The sequence below is a fragment of the Carlito syrichta genome, unplaced genomic scaffold (genome assembly GCF_000164805.1).
Source record: "Carlito syrichta isolate Samal-C Ts95f unplaced genomic scaffold, Tarsius_syrichta-2.0.1 Scaffold123331, whole genome shotgun sequence".
Taxonomy (NCBI): Eukaryota; Metazoa; Chordata; class Mammalia; order Primates; family Tarsiidae; genus Carlito; species Carlito syrichta.
Genome location: NW_007067427.1, coordinates 100,192 through 118,235, shown reverse-complemented (window position 1 = coordinate 118,235; position 18,044 = coordinate 100,192). Strand labels below are relative to the sequence as shown.

The window sequence follows — 18,044 nt, the reverse complement described above, 5'->3', positions numbered from 1 at the left end:
CCTGAGCCCGCGGGTTCGAGACCCGCCTGGGCAGTGAGACCTCATCTCTACAATAAATCAAAAAATCAGCCGGGCATGGTAGCGCACGCCTGTAATTCCGGCTACTCGGAAGGCTGAGGCGGAAGGATCGCCGGAGCCCAGCAGGTCGAGGCTGCGGTGGCCGGGAGTGGTCACTGCACTCCAGTCTGGGCGACAGAGTGAGACTCCAACTCAAAAAAAAAAAAAAGGCCTACCTTAATCTATTAGGATCCCTGGATTGTTACTTTTTGAATGCACTCATCAATCTACAATTATCTTTATTTCTGAAGCATTATCTACAAAAACAAGAACCTCAGTGTGGGAAGCCCATTTTTACAAGTTATAGTTTTCTCCATAGTAAGTAGTTTAGATGTATAATTTTCTACTAACATCTTTACTGACTTAAGGGTGAAAAAATTATTCACCATAGTGAATAATTTCTAGGGGAGAACTAGAAAAAGGACAATTATAGGGAATTCTTCTAATTCACCTTGTAATTATTTTCTTTTGACTTAATGTTTCAATAGGAGTCACAAAAAGATCACTTCCCAATTTTAGTGTTGCATGGGAATATCAAATATACACCCATTCTTTGTAGGTGAGCTCTAGATTACTAGGTGTAATAAAGCAAGCAATGTAGTCCATTAATAAGGTAATTAGACATAGTCTCCTCACAGGCATATCAAGCCTTGCTATATAAAAGAATGTCAATGAATAAGAAAGAAAAAAGGTTTAGGACTTGAATTCTATTCAGCAAAGGTTGAAACAAAGCAGAAATGGCAAGAAATGTGACTAGTAAAAGACCATCACAGTAGACTGAAATCAGATGGCTCAAGGAATGAAGTTAATGATGCCCCAAAGCTGATTAAAGAGAAGTCTAGAAGAGACCACTGGTTAGTAATTACTAACCAATTTCATTTATACAAGAGTTACTATGATAAGCAGTGTAAAAATTCAGCATATACATTCATCCTCTCGTGCATATTTTTAATAAGCAAAACATATCAAGTGTGTATCACACCAAAGTAGGTTTGTTTCTTACTTCCACTCCTCTGGTGGGTGGGCAAGCTCATACTTCTCCCTCACACTGGAGACGCCCATATCCACGTGAAGCCAGTGAACCTCCTCTGACCGCAGATGACTGAGGCGGAATCCATAGCAGGCCACATGCTTTACTTTGTGACTGTCCACTATCTTCTGAATGATGCCCTAAAACATACCCCCCACAAAAATGACTGTTATAAACTGAAAAAAAAACTGTATGCTAAAAAATAATGCAATGTTCATTTCTTTTAGTAAATTATCAGAAATCTTTGGTATAAGAGTATAAAGAAAATTATTTAGGAATTTTTGTTTTTCAAACAGTATTTTTAAGAACAAGGAAAAGTTTGGGGGAAAAAGCACAAAAAGATATTCTTCCCCTTTATTGATATACATAGGCATGTGAGCTTAAAAATACATTTCTACAACTACACCATCATCACCTCCAAACCTATAAAGCATACCAGCTATCTCTCAGTTACCACTTTCTGAGGACTAGACCCAAGGAGGGAGTAACATTTTCCAAACCAAGGAGATCATATTGCTCCCTTTCAGATGACTTAATCCCCAGTAACATTAATAACACTTTTAAAAAAAATCATACATTCAAGATCATACAATTAAGGTTGTATTTCTGTTGCTACTGACCATATAGGAAAAGTTCTTTAAATTTGGGCCTAATCAGTTTATCATTTGCTATCTGTAAGTTATGCAGTAATCTAAAATACCTCCAAATCTAATGCTTCTAGCATGGATGCCCATGAGTTCAGAGGAGAAGAAGAAAACTCTGAATGAGGTCATCAGGGAAAGCTTTCAAGAAAAGGCGAAATTTCTCCTGGGGTGTTAGAAAGGTAAGTAGCAGAACTGACTCTTGCCCTATACCCACCCAGGTATGAAGACCATCTGAGAATATGTTTGTAAATGGGCAGCACGTACTTGGAAACATGATGTAACCATCTGCTGCCCTTTACATGAAGGTAGGTGAATCACAACCCACTGCAAGCTTCTCAATCTTTTAGATGATTAAGAGGTTTTTTAAAAAATGATGCTAATATTAAAATAAAAATGTCTATGAAAAAAAGTCTTCTCTGGTTTTAAAAATCAGCAACTGAAGCTATAATATGATAATGTAAGACACATCTTCAAAGTTCCTGCACTCACCAGCTATTTTTTTACTGTGGTACAATGCTGCTGATGATATGATAAAGGATATTTCAGTCAACCCCATAAGAAAAGATAAATCATAACATGCACTACATACAAAAACTGTCAGAAACCCAGTATGTGCACACTGAGAACTGTGCTGCCAGGTTGTGTCTCTAATATTGGTACCTGACACATGGCAGACCTCCCAGAACCCTGAGTAGATGAAATGGTACCGTCGAGCTCCCTTTCAGATGACTTAATCCCAGGTACAAAGTTGTTTATCAAGCACATGCAGGGGCAGAGAGGTATGGAGGGAGAGACAGAAGAAGGGAGTAAACATGGTATCAGAGAGAAAGCATGAACAAAGAATCAGGCTGGAAGAATCAAAGACAGCTTCATAAAGAAGATGAATTCTTAACAAGACGTGCAGGATGTTTACAGCCTATAGACTTCTATGTGGAACTGAGACAGGCATAAAATGTCCTTTCTGGCCTTCTGATCCAAGGTCTAGAATTCCTGACAGGGCCACTGTAAATGACAGAAGCCCATACAAGGGTGTCCAGCGAAGACAAATCCAGCCTGAGTTCCAGTGTTTGAATCTTGTGCTCTGGGATGGGAGGTTTACATACAGGAAGAAATGTCTTTTAGTAATTCTCTCAAAGGTAACTTCTGCAGCTTCTCCTTGCCAAAACACAAATCCCTGAGCTGCAAAGGACGGGAGTTGGCACCTCTCTGAAGTTCCCACAAAAGCACCTTTGTTTCCCATCCAGTTCTGCCAGTTCAACATCCAAGACTTACCAACACTAGTTACCCTTGGTAAAGTACAGGTTGATATGTCTACTTACTCCACAGCTCACTGCTACTACTGATGCAAGAGCGACCTCTCTCATGTTATAGTCCATGTCTATACAGGCCTCCAATTATCTCAGTTCACATGGTCTATCCTTCCAAATCCAGATGTTGGGTGCAAGGCAGTACAGGGCACAAATTGCATTTTATGCCTGTATTTGTCACCAATCATACCCTAGGAGAAATCCCACCTTCTCTGAGTGCCTTCCTGATGACCACAGGAAAAGATTACCTTCATCTCCTCTGAACTCACAGGGCACATATAGGAGCCCTCCTGCAGCAAAACAGTCTCAATGGGAGAGGCTCAGCCCAGACTGTGGTGTTTATTAGGGAAAAGTAGGTTTTCTGGTCTTGGAGTTTTATGGAAAAGATGAAATTTTCGTCTATTCACTGATCATGCTGCTTGAAGAGACTCAGAATAATTTCAAGCCTGGTTTTGAGTAACAAAGCATTCCTATACAATAGTACCTTATAACTACACCAGGTTTCAACTTTCATTCTCCACTCAATAATGAAAAGCAGTAAACACACAGCAAATATTCTGAATATAAAAGGCAGGTTAAACATGTGGTTCTAAATGCACAGGTTCAATAACTTAAATAATTTCAAGAATCAAATATTTGGTCTCATTCAACAAACAACTTTGAGAACTATTTAGTGAGAAATGCATACTCAACACTACAATGCTATCATATGGAAATGCTGCCATTTCCATGTCTCTCACACACACACACACACACACACAAGTACATCTATATTCATACATTTAGAATAAAAGTGATTGTCTCTAGAGAGGTAACAGGCCATGGACTGACAATATGTCACAAAAGGTAGATCAATTATATTTAAATTTCTCATCCTGGCTTTGGAGGCACATGACAATCTAGTCTTGTTGAATACAAAACAATTGGCTACTCTGAAACCTCTATCTCACTATTTCATATCCCAGGCTTCGGAAATATATAATTTTCCTGATTAAATTCTCATAGTAGACATTCATAGCAGAAAAGTTATTTTTAAGGTTGAAAATAAAACAAATGTTCATATCATGCTTATGTCTTATCAGGAACATAGTATTAAATGTGCATAGTCACTTCACTACTGATGAATAGTTGCTTCCTTTTTTGAAAGAGAAAGAAATGTGTACATGTAAACAATACTGTCATGAAAATCCTTCCAGCTGTCATCATGCATATGTATAGGCATTCCATAGACATAAATATGCTGGATTAAAATGAACTTAAACTGAAACATTTTTGATAAGTCCAATGAAACTGCCCACCAACAAAACTATACCACTGTACTTGACATATCAGACTTTAATCATATGCTAATAATAAATAAAATCAATCTTAAAATGATTATCAATTTGGTAGGTCAAAAAAATCCCACAGGCTTTCCACTGTTATGATAATTAACATTTCTCTGGTTACTTACTAGTGAGATAAGGCTATAATTTTGTTCATGTCTAAAAGTTTTTATTATTTTATTTGGTTCAATTTGGTCACATCATTTAGACAGTTCTCTGAAACAAGTTATTTTTCATCACTGTTAGAAATAGGTAATGTGACCCTTCCCTTCATGTTCATTCTTTCACGAATCCTCCTTCCTTCCTTCCTTCTTCCCTTCCCTCCTTCCTTCCTTCATCCATCTATCCATTCAGTGAACATCCCAAGTGCCCACTATGTGTATGATGCTAATGCCACAATGATGGATGGATGCAATCCTTACCCTCAGAAGTCTTAGAGTCCCATAGGAGGAAGACATGATAATGGATACATGCAAATGAGTATTAAAGGGATTGTGGGGAAGGTTGGGGGGGCAAAAAAGGACATTTAACATTTTGATCTATCTTCTCACACTTAAGATTTGTTTGTTACTAGGAGAGGTATCTGAAGTAACACACACTGCTAACACAGTTCATCTCATTACTTCCTCCTAAGAATCATCACAGTTGATCTTCTTATAGTGTGCAGTATTTCTTTTTCTCAATGTGTTTCTTTTTTCAGATACTCTTCACATTTAGAAAACCCACAGAGTCCTACCCATTCTTCTCTGATCATGTTATTCCTGTACTGCTAGTAGTCTATCATCACTAAGTGATCCCAAAAATCCAGAAATCTAATCCTGTTGTCCATCACCTAGTACATTTCCCGTTGTTAGTTCAGTAGTAAACTAGAAGTCCTTCTAAAAGTCCTCCAAGATAAAGAATGCAATTTTGTCTCTTGATGGTCCACAGTCACTGTACTAATTCTCTACTGCTGCTGTAACAAATCACAACAAACTTAGGAGCTTAAAATACAACAAATATATTTTAGTTCTGGAGATCACAAGTCTGAAATGAGTCTCACTGAGCTAAAATCAAGGTGTCAGCAAGGATGCACTGCTTTCTGGAGGCTCTCGGCTTGCCTTTTCTAGCTTCAAGAGGGCACCTGCATTCCTCAGCTCATGATCTTCTTCCTCCATCTTCAAGCCAGCAATTCCACCGACCCTTCTTCTGTAGTCATCTCCTCTGACCATAGTGAGAAAAGACCTGTTGCTGTTAAAGATTCATGATCTCAGAGTCCTTAACCTTAATCACATTTGCAAAGTCCTTTTGGCCATGTAAGGGGACAACTGCACAGGTTTTGGGAATTAGGATGCAGACATTTTTAGGGGACCATCATTCTACTTACTGCAATTACCACCTCTAGGCTTTTATGTTCAAGAATTCTTCTTTCTCATGCTCTGCTATCTCATGTTATCCTTAACAAAGTTTTTATTCTTTTTTTTCTCTTAAGGTTCCCCCTCCCCCCCAGCTTTCTTCCTAAATGATATTCTCCATCCTATAAAGACAAAGACTTCTATAGTCCTTTCTGGAGCCAAAATTATTTGAATCCATAACATTCGATGTTCAGGTTTTTTAATGCATTTCATCTGCTCCGCTATCAGAGAAAACAGCTTGCATTTCTGACACACATAAAGTACCCAGGGATGACGTCAAACAATAAATACTGGAGGCCATGGGAAAGTCCTAGAATGTCCTCCAGGTACCCATCTATGACAGAACTCAGAGAAAACTGCCAGAAGGATTCCCTTCCCCTACAGCTATAGTTGTTTTTAAGCACAGGACAATTCTACTCACAGAATTCATAACTTCCACAAACTCACAGAATCACACATCACTTGAGTATTTCCCCATTCCAGTTAAAAGGCTGATTTTAAATTGATCACAATATTATATTCCACTGTCATTCTTCCCACTACTAGCTTGGTAATAATAATTAGTGTTAATCCAACCAAACACATCTACCTTTTAGCAAACTACATGAACTTATTCACTATTAGAAGCTCAGGCTACCAAACCATTCCCTAGAGGCTCATGAAGAGTCTGAAGCCTGAGACTGTGCTATATATTTGGAAAAGTTCAATGTACCAGTTAGTAAAATTTTAAGAAGTTTTGAACATGACAAGAATATTATCCAAGAACTCAGTTGTGACGTGATCTTTAGCAACATTATGCAATACTTGCCCAGACCTGGCATCTGGGAAAAATTTATTTTTGGAGGCCTTATAATATCTTTTTAAAACATAAGCTAGATATGACAGTTTGTTGAAATATCAGTAAAGTGGGGTATGTCTTTGGATAGGCATAATCTTTGACTATCAATATCTTTTGTGGTTATTTATCTGTTAAGGCTTTCTATTTTTGCAACCAATTTTCCTAACTATATCTCTGTCAGATATATTTCATTTCACCAGCCATGGTGGCTCACACCTGTAATCCTAGCACGTTTAGAGGTTGAGGCAGGAGGACTGTTTGAGCCTGGAGGTTCGAGACCAGCCTGGGCATCATAGCAGGACCTCTTCTCTACCAAAAATAAATAAATAAATAAAAATTTAGCTAGGTGTGGTAGCGAATGCCTGTAGTCCCAGCTACCCAGAAGGCTGAGGCAGAAGGGTTACCTGAGCCCAGGAGGTTGAGGTTAACTGTGATTGTGCCACAGTACTCCAGCCTGGACAACAGAGTGAGACCCCAACTCAAAAACAAACAAAAACTCCATTTCATCTAGGATATCATGTAGATATTCAAAAAAGTATCTACTGAGCACATGCTGTTTGTCTGCTGGGGGCGGTTGAAGCAGTGCTGGTAGCAATTCTGCGAAGCAGTAGAAAGTAAAAAGGCCCTTGCCATCTAGAGCTTACTGAGCAATGAAGGAAACAGATAATAAATACATGAGCAAACAAACCAAGGAATAAGACGATTTTAATAACAATACACAATCTGAATAAAATATAACAAATCAGAGTGACAGAAAAATAAAAATGGCGTGGGATAGTTAGCATTCTTTGGGAGGACCTGAGAAGCAGGGAGGACCCGAGAAGCGAGTGAGGGTGATGGTAGGAAATATAATGAGAACAAGAAGGAGCCAGATCCTGGAGGTCCTTGTAGGCCATAGAAAGAATCTGGTTTTTACTCTTGAGAGAAATGGGGAGTTTTTGAGCAAGTTACTGATTAGACGATTGGCATGTTAGAGAAGAAGGAAGCCGAAAGAGAGTGAGTGACAAGCAGGACAGATGATCACAGGGCATGAAGGGGAAGAAAGGGATGGGTGGAACTCTTGAAGAAATTGCATGCTGACTCTAAATGAGACCGGGTTCTGAGTGGAGGAGTAAAGTGCTCTGGCTTTCATTTCAACCAGGATCATTCTGACCAAGGAGAGCAAGTGGGGAAATAGGATGTCAGTTAGGAAACTATGTGATAATATAAACGAGACATATTAATGTGGCTAGTAGAAAGGGCTCAAAGAAAGAGGTAACAGTGGAAGTCGTATGAAAGGGGTGGATTCCAGAATTATTTTGAAGATAATGTGGACAGGCTTACTTAGTTAACGTGTTGGATATGGAGTGACAGCAAAAGGAAAAGATTATTGCAAAGGCTCTAAATGACTGAAAAACGAGGTAATCCTCACAGACTGGACAGTTCCTTAGTAGCAAGAAATGTAAAGACAGAGAAGAGAGGTGCGAATGCTGGAAAAAGGGAGGGTATAGGATCGTGTAGAAGTTCTCAGATATCGCAGGTTGAAGAAAGTGGAGAAGGTATGAAATGGCTGCCTAGAAGAACAGGACTAGGGGAAATACAGCATGATAGCTGGGCAGCACTAAGTTCATAAGTCTAGAATGAGACCAATTAGAGCATGGGGACAGGTGGGGAACGCAGAGTGGGACTACTCATAGTCACAGTTTTGAGAGACTAGGAGGACGTAAGAGAGGCACAAGACAGATTGCACACAGGAAGCAAGTAAACAATGGACAACTGTCTCTTGCATCCTGACACAGTATTTCCTTCTGGATTCACTTTTTTCCACATTCTATTTTATTATCTAATTGGTTTTTCAAAGAGAACCCATGGTATTAACTTTCTATGTCACTATTTCTCTGCAGATACCTTCATTCCCCATTATCTTGATTAATAATTTATCTGATATAGACTTCAGAGATACAAGTTATCTTCCCTGACCTCTTTGAAGATACTGTTCCAATATTTTTTACATCTAGTACCACTGATGAAAAATCTGGTGTAAATGTCATTCTCCTAGATAGGAAATTTGTGTGGTAGAATTTGGAATTTTCTTATGTCATTATTACTCTGAAGTATCACTGTAATATTTCCAGATCTTATTCATTATTGTACAGCCTGGGTTAATCTTGGCCATTCTGGATTAACACCATACTTATCTCCACAGCTGTCTGGAGCATGGTACTGACGCTCAGCTAAAGCTATGGCCAAGATAGGTGGTGTTTGCAACCACAGGTTCCTGGGCTATTTAGGGACAGAACAACCAGTCTGTCAGCACTGTTTTAGTAATCGTTACTGAACCATTTCTGCCAAGTGACTGCACTTAGATTCTTAACTTATTCCTCATTTTTGAGTTTAAAGTCATCAGACCTTCAATAGCTATCATGTTTGTTCCATTTGTCTCTTTCCTAACAATACATATTAACCTCCATAACAATGACGTTCCTTTATCTGATACTTGTTATTAGAAAGATGTCATAGATATGTTCTTCAGCACTGCTTTGTCCAGATGTGCAGATGTATCCACTAATTAATTTACAATTAATATATTGCACGTGCCAACGTTATCAGCATCAAAACATTCAATGGAGAGGGTTATGAATAATATCCAGCCCTCTAACACAGTGACGCAGTATCATGTGCATCCCATACTATACCAGGAAAAAGCCATGGTGAATTCAATGTCTTTTGTGATTTTCCTGCCTTAAAAATCATCAATTGATAAAGGTAATTAAATTTCAAACACTTGCCAATTGCCATGAAATAAATAAATAAAACACGAACTAAATAAAACAGCTTGCTTTCTAACCATATAGACTTGCTCATATTCATCTTCACAGAAGTTTGATAAATATGTTCTGATAACCTATGCATTTGTATCTGATGCAAATTTTTCTTCATAAATGAATGTTTGGGTGTCTAGTAAGTTTTTAACACTGGTTAAAGACTGACATGCCTACAGTGACCACTGGCTCTCAGTGGTAATAATCCTTTCACATGCGGGAAGTCTGATGCTAAAACGATAGCATATCTGTAACAGAGTCTTTTCTAGGTGAATTTTCTGATATAATAAGTCTTGAAGATTTTTACTAAATGTATTGTCAAATTCATAATCTTTGAAAGGTTTTCCTCCTGTATGACTGTTATGAATTTTAGTAAGGCTGACACAATGAAGGGTTCTCTCATTCATTGTGTTTGAAAACTATAAAGACTAGAATATACACTAAAAGCCTTTCCATAAAGTTACATCTACCAGGTTTCTTTCCAGTAAGAATTATCTGATTAACATTAAGGCAGGACACTTGTTGCAGGCCTGTCTACCAGGTGATAGTGTTTACAAAGTTAGATATAAAACAGAACAAGAAAAAAACTAAGGAGGTTCATACAAAGTTTGTAAAAAGAGGCTATAATATTTTATTTTGAGGCCTGGTGCGGTGGCTCATGCCTATAATCCCAGTACTTTGGAAGGCCGAGGTGAGAGGACTGTCTGAGGCCATGGGTTCGAGACCAGCCTGGGCAACTTAGTGAGACCTCATTTCTACAATAAATCAAAAAATTAGCCAAGCATGGTGGCACGTGCCTATGGTTCCAGCTACTTGGAAGGCTAAGGCAGAAGGATCATCTGAGCCCAGCAGGTCGAGGTTGCAGTGGCTGTGAGCATGCCACTGCACTCCAACCAGGGCAACAGAGTGAGACTCCAACTCAAAGAAAAAATATATATATATTTTTTTAAATTTTGTACCTGAATAGATATTAACCATATTTCCATCATGAATGATTCTCCTTTTAATAATTAATCAGTTTGAATAGTCTACAAATATTATAATTTTACAGAGGTAAAGGAAAATCATATATAATTTATATACAAGACTTTAGCCTTAAACCTAAATTCTATCAATCCCTTCATCTTGCCTAAAAATAATTGAGGCATATAAGTTACAAAGTAGCACGTTAATTTCATTTTTGTACAAAGAGAAGTATAGACTAAGTGGCGGGGGTTAGGAAGGAGGAGGTATTTCTTTAACCCTACATCAAAGCAAACACTTCCAGAAAATTTAAATACTCAGCTTTCTGAAATCATGGTGCTACCTTCTCACTCCCCACTTTCAGAAACACACAGTTACCTCTGCCTAGCATGTTCTTCTCAATGCTGTATCACTACCTTTACTCACTCTCCAAAACCCAAAGGAAACCTTTCCTGGTGCCACCTCCTACACTTAAGGCTTTACTCTTCCATGCTTCCACAACATCTAGTACAACCTCCAGTGAGGTACTTTTGTACTCTACTATAATTGCACCCATGGATGTCTGTCTCTCCCTCTATAGATCTGAAGCTGCAAGAGCCACACGGGCCTTATACATCCCCGGAATCTAGCACAATGTCTGGTATATAGTATATTTTCAACAGTTTTAAAATAAATTATCCTATTTGAAGTTATTCAAATGCCTTCAATTTTATGCTTTCTGGAAAAATTTTTTTCTTTTCTTTTCTTTTTCTTTTTTTTTTTAAGCTGGAGTCTCATTCTGTCTCCCAGGCTGGAGTGTGGTGGCATGCTCAAGGTCATTGCAGCCTCGACCTGCTGGGCTCAGGTGATCCTTCAGCCTCAGCTTTCCAAGTAGCTAGAACCACAGGTGTGCGCCACCATGCCCGGCTAAATTTTTGATTTATTGTAGAGATGAGATCTGGCCAAGTTGCCCAGGCTGGTCTCAAAACCTGTAGACTCAGGCAATCCTCTTACCTCAACCTCCCAAAGTGCTGGGATTACAGGCATGAGCTACCATGCCTGGCCAAGGAAAATTATTTTCTTAATCCATCTATTTTAATTGTTTTGTTTCCTGGTACTCTTCCAAGAGTATATTTTTTAAAAAACCAAAAAACATCTAGGAGGGAAGAACAAGTCAATAGCATCTTATGACTAAAATATGATTCAACTATTATTGTCCTAAGAAATTTTACAACAATTAAAACTCTGACCAGTCACATATTAACTAAATAAATCTTACAAAGAGAAAGTTAGCATCCCTATAATATGTGAAGTCCCTGATTGGTTAAATAAAAACTATTACAGAATCTTTTTTTGCATGTGTCATTAAAATTTAACCTAAATAAACATTAAAAGTGTTTCGTGGGAAAATGTACTTACCCTGACATCAGTAGCATCTCCATGTCTGATAATACTGGCCCAGGTGGTTGGCTCACTATTGCTTTCAAAATAATGAAAGACCTTTAATACTCGCTCCATCGCACCAGGGGAACGCTCCATGCCAGTACCCAGGTGAGTCTTTGTACTTGAATTTGGTGTGTGATTCAAGTTTGGGTCAAGGTAAGCAGCTGCCATTATTTTGCTAGATGCTAAGTATCTGTCATATTCTGTTAAGAGAAAAATATAATTTTTCGTATACAATATTTGAAATCTACTAATTACAATGTAATATGATATATATATTAACACTGTCCTATATTCTCTCTCCATATGTTACAAGCAGAAGGAGCCTGAGGAGAACAAACTCCAAATTCACCAGAATAATCACTATGCTCAGAACAGTAACTGATTTATAGTAGCATAACAAATGCTTGTTTAACCAATTATTAAAAGGCCAGGACTCTATTTCAGCTGCTTCAAAAATGCATTGTGTTATCGATAAACAATGAAACCACACCTGCCTCCTTTTTTTTAAAATCAGTCTTTAAATTTGTGGGAAATCTCATAGCAAAACTACATTTGTTTACTTGCTGCCCACTTTTGAAAACTTTTATCTAAGTTCTTTCTTCATAACTAAAAATTCAATGAGTAGTCATCATACACACTAGGCACTGGTGATTAAAAACACTAATTAAAACAAGGTCCTCCCATTTAGTCAAGTCACTGTTAAACAGCAGAATCAGACATAGAACAACTGAAAATAAAACAACAACAACAACAACAACCATACACAATCAAACTTTTTGAAGTGTGATAGGACTTCCATTTAAGTAAGAAAGAATAGCTTGGGCAACCCTACAACTCCCGCTAAGAAAAGTCAGAAAATTCAGATTAAAATTGTTTGAAAACCCAAACAATACTTGAAGGGATCAAGACAGAGACATTCTGAAGCAACCAAGACAATGAGGGACACAGATGGAGTAAGGAAATTATACTTAACAGCTAGCTGCTTTTTCCCATGGGGCATTTGCCAATTCTAAGCCCTCAAGAGCCTGAAGAGACAAGAAAAGGTTTCTAATGAGAAAAATCAGCAGCACTTTTGGCTACAAGAGAGCAAATCCTAACCTTGAGGGGCCCAGGATTCCGGTGAGAAGGGAAAGTGGAGACTGAGTCAAACACTGCTTGCTGTCCCCTTATGTAGTTACTGAGCCAAGAAGGAGCCTCTAAAAGCATAGGGAGATAGGTAGAGAAGGCTTAGGAAATGGGAATTAGACTTCAGGATTCACCGAAGTTGTCTCAGGACATCCCCAGGCTCACAATGAGAAGAGCTGGAAGCAGAAGGAGAGCTTTATAAACCTGGAGCACAGTCTCTGCTCAGATCCACCATAAAGTTAATTTAGTGACCCAAGCTGCCCTGCAAAGAAAAGGGTCAACCCTCCATAGAGAAAGACAGTATCAACTAAAGCACAAATAATAATTTTTTTATCCACAATGTTTTCCATTTAGTTAACAAAAAGGTGTGATATCATAGTAAAAAGGAAAATTCATAAACTAAGTAAAAAAATAACAATAAAACAGAAGAAAAATACACGTACTCATAGAAAAAAGCTAATACCCTGACTGTATACAAAAAGTCTTTTAAAATGAGGGGGAAAATGGTAGAAAAGTAAGAAAAAGATATGACCAGAGAATTTATTTAAAAGGTATAACAAGAGTAGGCAAAGATGTAGAAAAACTGGAACCCTCTAAAATTGCTAGTGGTGCAACCAGAAGTAAAATGGTGCATCCACTATGGAAATAGTTTGGCAGGTCACAAAACGTTAAACATAAGAGTTCCCAGCCGGGCTCGGTGGCTCAGCCTGTAATCCCGCACCTTTGGGAGGCGGAGGTGAGAGGACTGCCTGAGCCTGCGTGTTCGAGACCTGCCTGGGCAGCGAGACCTCATCTCTACAATAAATCAAAAAATCAGCCGGGCGTGGCAGCGCGCGCCTGTAATTCCGGCTACTCAGAAGGCTGAGGCAGAAGGATCACCGGAGCCCAGCAGGTCGAGGCTGCGGTGGCCGGAAGCAGCCACTGCACTCCAGTCTGGGTGACACAGTGAGACTCCAACTTAAAAAAAAACAGTTCCCATATAACCAAACAATTCTAATCCTAGGAATATGTCCATGAGAACTGAAAACATACTCCAAATAAAAATGTGTACATGAATGTTCACAACAGTATTATTCATATTAGCCAAAAAGTGAAAATAAACCAAAATATCCATCAATGGATAAATGGATTAAACAAAATGTGGTATACCCAACAATGAAATACTCTAGCAAAAAAAGGAATAAAGTATTAATACATACTACAACATGGATGAATCTTGAAAACATTATTATAAGTCAAAGAAACTAGACATAAAAAGCCACAAATTATACCAATTCTACTTACATAAAATGTCTAGACTATGTCACTATAGAGACAAGAAGGTAGATTACTTGGCTGTCAGGAGAGTAGAGTCGGGAATGACAGCTAGTAGGGGTTTCTTTTGGAAAGGATAGAAATGTTCTGGAATTAGTGGTGATGGTTGCACAACATTGGGACTATACTAAAAAAAACATTCAACTGTACATTTTGAAGTGGTTAAAATGGTGAACTTCATATTATGGGAATTTGACCTCTGTAAAAATATAAACATTTAAACAACTGTTGAATGATTTCTTTAAAAAAGACATAGCAGTATTCTATCAATAAGGGTGTGAGGAAACAGCAACAATCATACCTTGCTGGTGGGAATGCAAATCATTCAATCTTTAAGTAAGAGAATTTGGCAATACAGTACCTAACAAAACTACATGTGCCTTTACCTACTGACCTCTCAATTCCACTTCAAGGAATTTATGCCAAAGATATACTGTTATGGACTGAATGTCTGTGTCCTCTCAAAATTCATATGTTGTGATGATATTACAAAGTGGGGGGGTCTTTGGAAGGTAATTAGGATTAGATGAGATCATAAAGGTGGGACCCTCATGAACGGGATTAATACCTTATAAGAGTCCAAGAAAACATGCTTCTTCTCTCTGCTATCCAGAGATTTGCTTGAGGATATAAGTTAGCAGTCTGCAACCGGCTGACTGGGCCCTCACCAGAACTATACCAGGCTGGCACCTTGACCTAGGACTTCCAGCCTTCAAAATGGTAAGAAATAAGTTTCTATTGTTTATAAGCCATCCAATTTATATATTTTGTCACAGTAGCCAAGCTAAGACATATACTTACAACAATATGAAAATACATGTAAGTAAGGTTATTCACTGCAGCCTTGCAAGGTACTGGAAAACATTGAATGCCCATTCATAAGAGAATAATTGAATAAACAATGGTACTTTTCCATGATAAAGTATTATTATTATTCCATTGGGGGAAAAAATTAAAGGAACAAGAAAGATCCCTATAATTAAGTATTATTTCCAGGATACATTTATTGTTAAGTTCAAAATTCTGAGTGCAAAGGATAGCCACAACACATCTCTTGTATAAAAGGGAGAGATAGGAAAATATAAGTGTATCTGCTCACATGTGTAAAATAAAACAACAAAATAGAAATGAAAGATCAGTAACACAGGTTACATATGGAGGAAGCAAGACCGAGATGGAAAAAACAGGAAGGGGGATATAGTGTGGTGCGGTACTTCTGAGTATAATTAAATATACATACCCCTTCTAACTTCTGGTACTAAAAGTTCTTCTTCTACCATAGAAGACTTAAACAGCACAATTAACAAACTAGATCTAACTGACATAGAAAGTGACACTATACTCAAAAGGATAATGCATAATCACTTGAAGTACACATGAAGGATTTTCTAAAATTGGCCATATATGCTGAGTGAAATAACAAAATTCAATAAATATCAAATGATCAAAATTATTCAGAGTATGTTCTGTGTCTAGTATTAGGCTAGCCAACAATTTAAAAATAACTAGAAAACCCTCCATTGTCAGGAAATTAAGCAATATATTTCATGTAACCTACTAGTCAAAAAGGAACTCAAAGTATTTTGAATTGAAATCGTGCAAAGACATATCAAAACTTGGATATAGACAAAGCTGTACTTACATTAAAGTCTATACATTTAAATGCATGTATCAGAAATGAAGTTTTAGAAATCAGTGACATAAGTATGCATACCTAACAGGACAATTTAGAAACTGAACAAAATCAAAAGCTATTTCTTTAAAACAATAAAATAAAATTGATACATCTCTAGTAAAACTAATGAAGGATAAATAAAGGCAAGAGAAGCTAGCAATTTCAAGAATGAAGAACAGGTAAGAATAATAACACAATAAGAGATAATGAACTATTAATACATTAATAAGAGATTATAAACTTTATGCCAGTGAATGTGAAAACTTAGATAGAACAATTCTCTGCAAAACACAACTTAGCAAAAATGAAACAAGAAACATAAATTTGAAATAGACCATTCTATTAAAAATAGTCTGTCTATAATTCTCTGCACAAAGGAATATTTCAATACTTTCAATCAATTAAGGAAGAGATAATAGTAATCTCACAGAATTTTTCCAGAAAACAAATATAAAACATTTCTCCACTTGTTTATAAGTAAAATAGGAAAATCAAAACCTGGGAAGGACATACGAGAAAGAATGTCAATCTTTCTTATAACACAGATGCAAAAATCTTCACAGATTATTAGCAAATTTAATTCAGCAACATTTAAAAAGAATAACACATTATGACCAAAAGGAGATTATTCTAGGAAGTTAAGATGGTTATACATTCAAAATGCAATTAATGTAATTCACCACATTCTTAAAAAGAAGAGCCATAGTTATCTTGACAGATACAGAAAAAATATCTGATAAAGGTGTGTGTGTGTGTGTGTGTGTGTGTGTGTGTGTGTGTGTGTGTGTTTTAGTTGGAGTCTCACGCTGTCACCCAGGCTGGAGTACAGTGGCACATTCACGGCCACTGCAGCCTCGAACTGCTGGGCTCTGGTGATCCTTCTGCCTTAGCGTTCAAGTAGCTGGAAATACAGGCACACGCCGCCACCACCAGCTAATTTTTTGATTTATTGTAGAGATGAGGTCTCACCAAGTTGCCCTGGCTGGTCTTGAACCCCTGGGCTCAGGCAATACTCTCACCTTGGCCTCCCAAAGTGCTGGAATTATAGTTGTGAGCCACTGTGCCCAACCTGATAAAGTTTACCAACCACTCATGATAAAAACTCTTAGCAAAATAGAAATAGGAAGAGAGTGCTTAATCTGATGAAAAGTATCTACATGAAACAAATACCGCTTTAAACAAACAAACAAAAAAACCACTTCTATTCTCTAAATTGGATATAAAATATGAATACCTCCTTTATTACTACCGTATGACATTGTTCTGGAAGTCACTGCCAAGTGTCATAGCAAAAAAAGGTAAGTAAAACATAAAGGTTGAGAAGGAAAAAATAAAACTATCATTATTCACAGAATATTTATAAAAAACTGTCATTATGCACAGATTATATATTAAATAAATCTAAAAGAATCTACTTTAAATAAACTGTTGGGATAAATGAATTTAATAAAGTTAGTGGATCATCAAAACAACCAACTGTACTTCTGATTATTTTTCCTGTTCCTTTTGTACCCCAAAAGGTGTCTTTGGACAATAAAGACAACTAAGTAAAGTATAGCATCAATTGGTTCCTGTAAAAGGAAAAAATAAAAAAACACATTTAAGAGTAGCCACATGGAGGGTGCAGGTGGGGGTTAAAAAAAAAAGTGGCCACAAGAAAAGATATATTAACAATGGAAAAACACTACTTAGAATAAACATTGAGCATGTCAGGGAAGGGGCTAAACCAAAAATATGACACCATCTGAATACATCTCTTTGGCTCCAAAAATCAGTGGCGAAATCCTTCATTAGTCTTCAAAAAAATAAACCAAAACATTTTTAAAAAGGTAAACCTGTACTACATTACAATGTTTTACCAGAGCGAAGTAGTTTTCCATGACCGAATGTTGTTTTGTTTTACAGTTAATGATTTATATGCTTGTCAAAGTCCAATTTGTGTTATAAATTCTCAAATAAGCAGCATTCCTATCACCAAGCCTTCAGACTCCCTTCAGGTAGTTCTGTGCCTGGTTCTGTTAATAACCTCCCAAGTCGGGCACAGTCGCTTACGCCTATAATTCCAGCACTTTGGGAGGCCGAGGTGAGAGGATTGCCTGAGCCCACGGGTTTGAGACCAGTCTGGGCAATTTGGTGAGACCTCATC

General features: G+C 37.5%; 1 protein-coding gene across 10 annotated transcripts in view; it reads right to left on the bottom strand.

The window, feature by feature from the left end:
• The window catches only part of PTK2 (protein tyrosine kinase 2), a 286,007-nt gene that overhangs the window by 192,675 nt on the left and 75,288 nt on the right, over window positions 1–18,044 (bottom strand). For 6 of the 10 annotated variants that reach the window (XM_021707659.1, XM_021707660.1, XM_021707661.1 and 3 more), the window contains 2 exons: window positions 11,758–11,984; window positions 1,061–1,227 (listed from right to left, as the gene is read on the bottom strand). In XM_021707659.1, the coding sequence (XP_021563334.1) occupies window positions 1,061–1,227; window positions 11,758–11,984 (394 nt within the window). Of the gene's footprint in view, window positions 1–1,060; window positions 1,228–11,757; window positions 11,985–12,882; window positions 13,086–14,193; window positions 14,274–18,044 lie in introns of those variants that run through there. The other 4 variants (XM_008048322.2, XM_008048323.2, XM_021707662.1 and 1 more) reach the window with 2 other exon arrangements.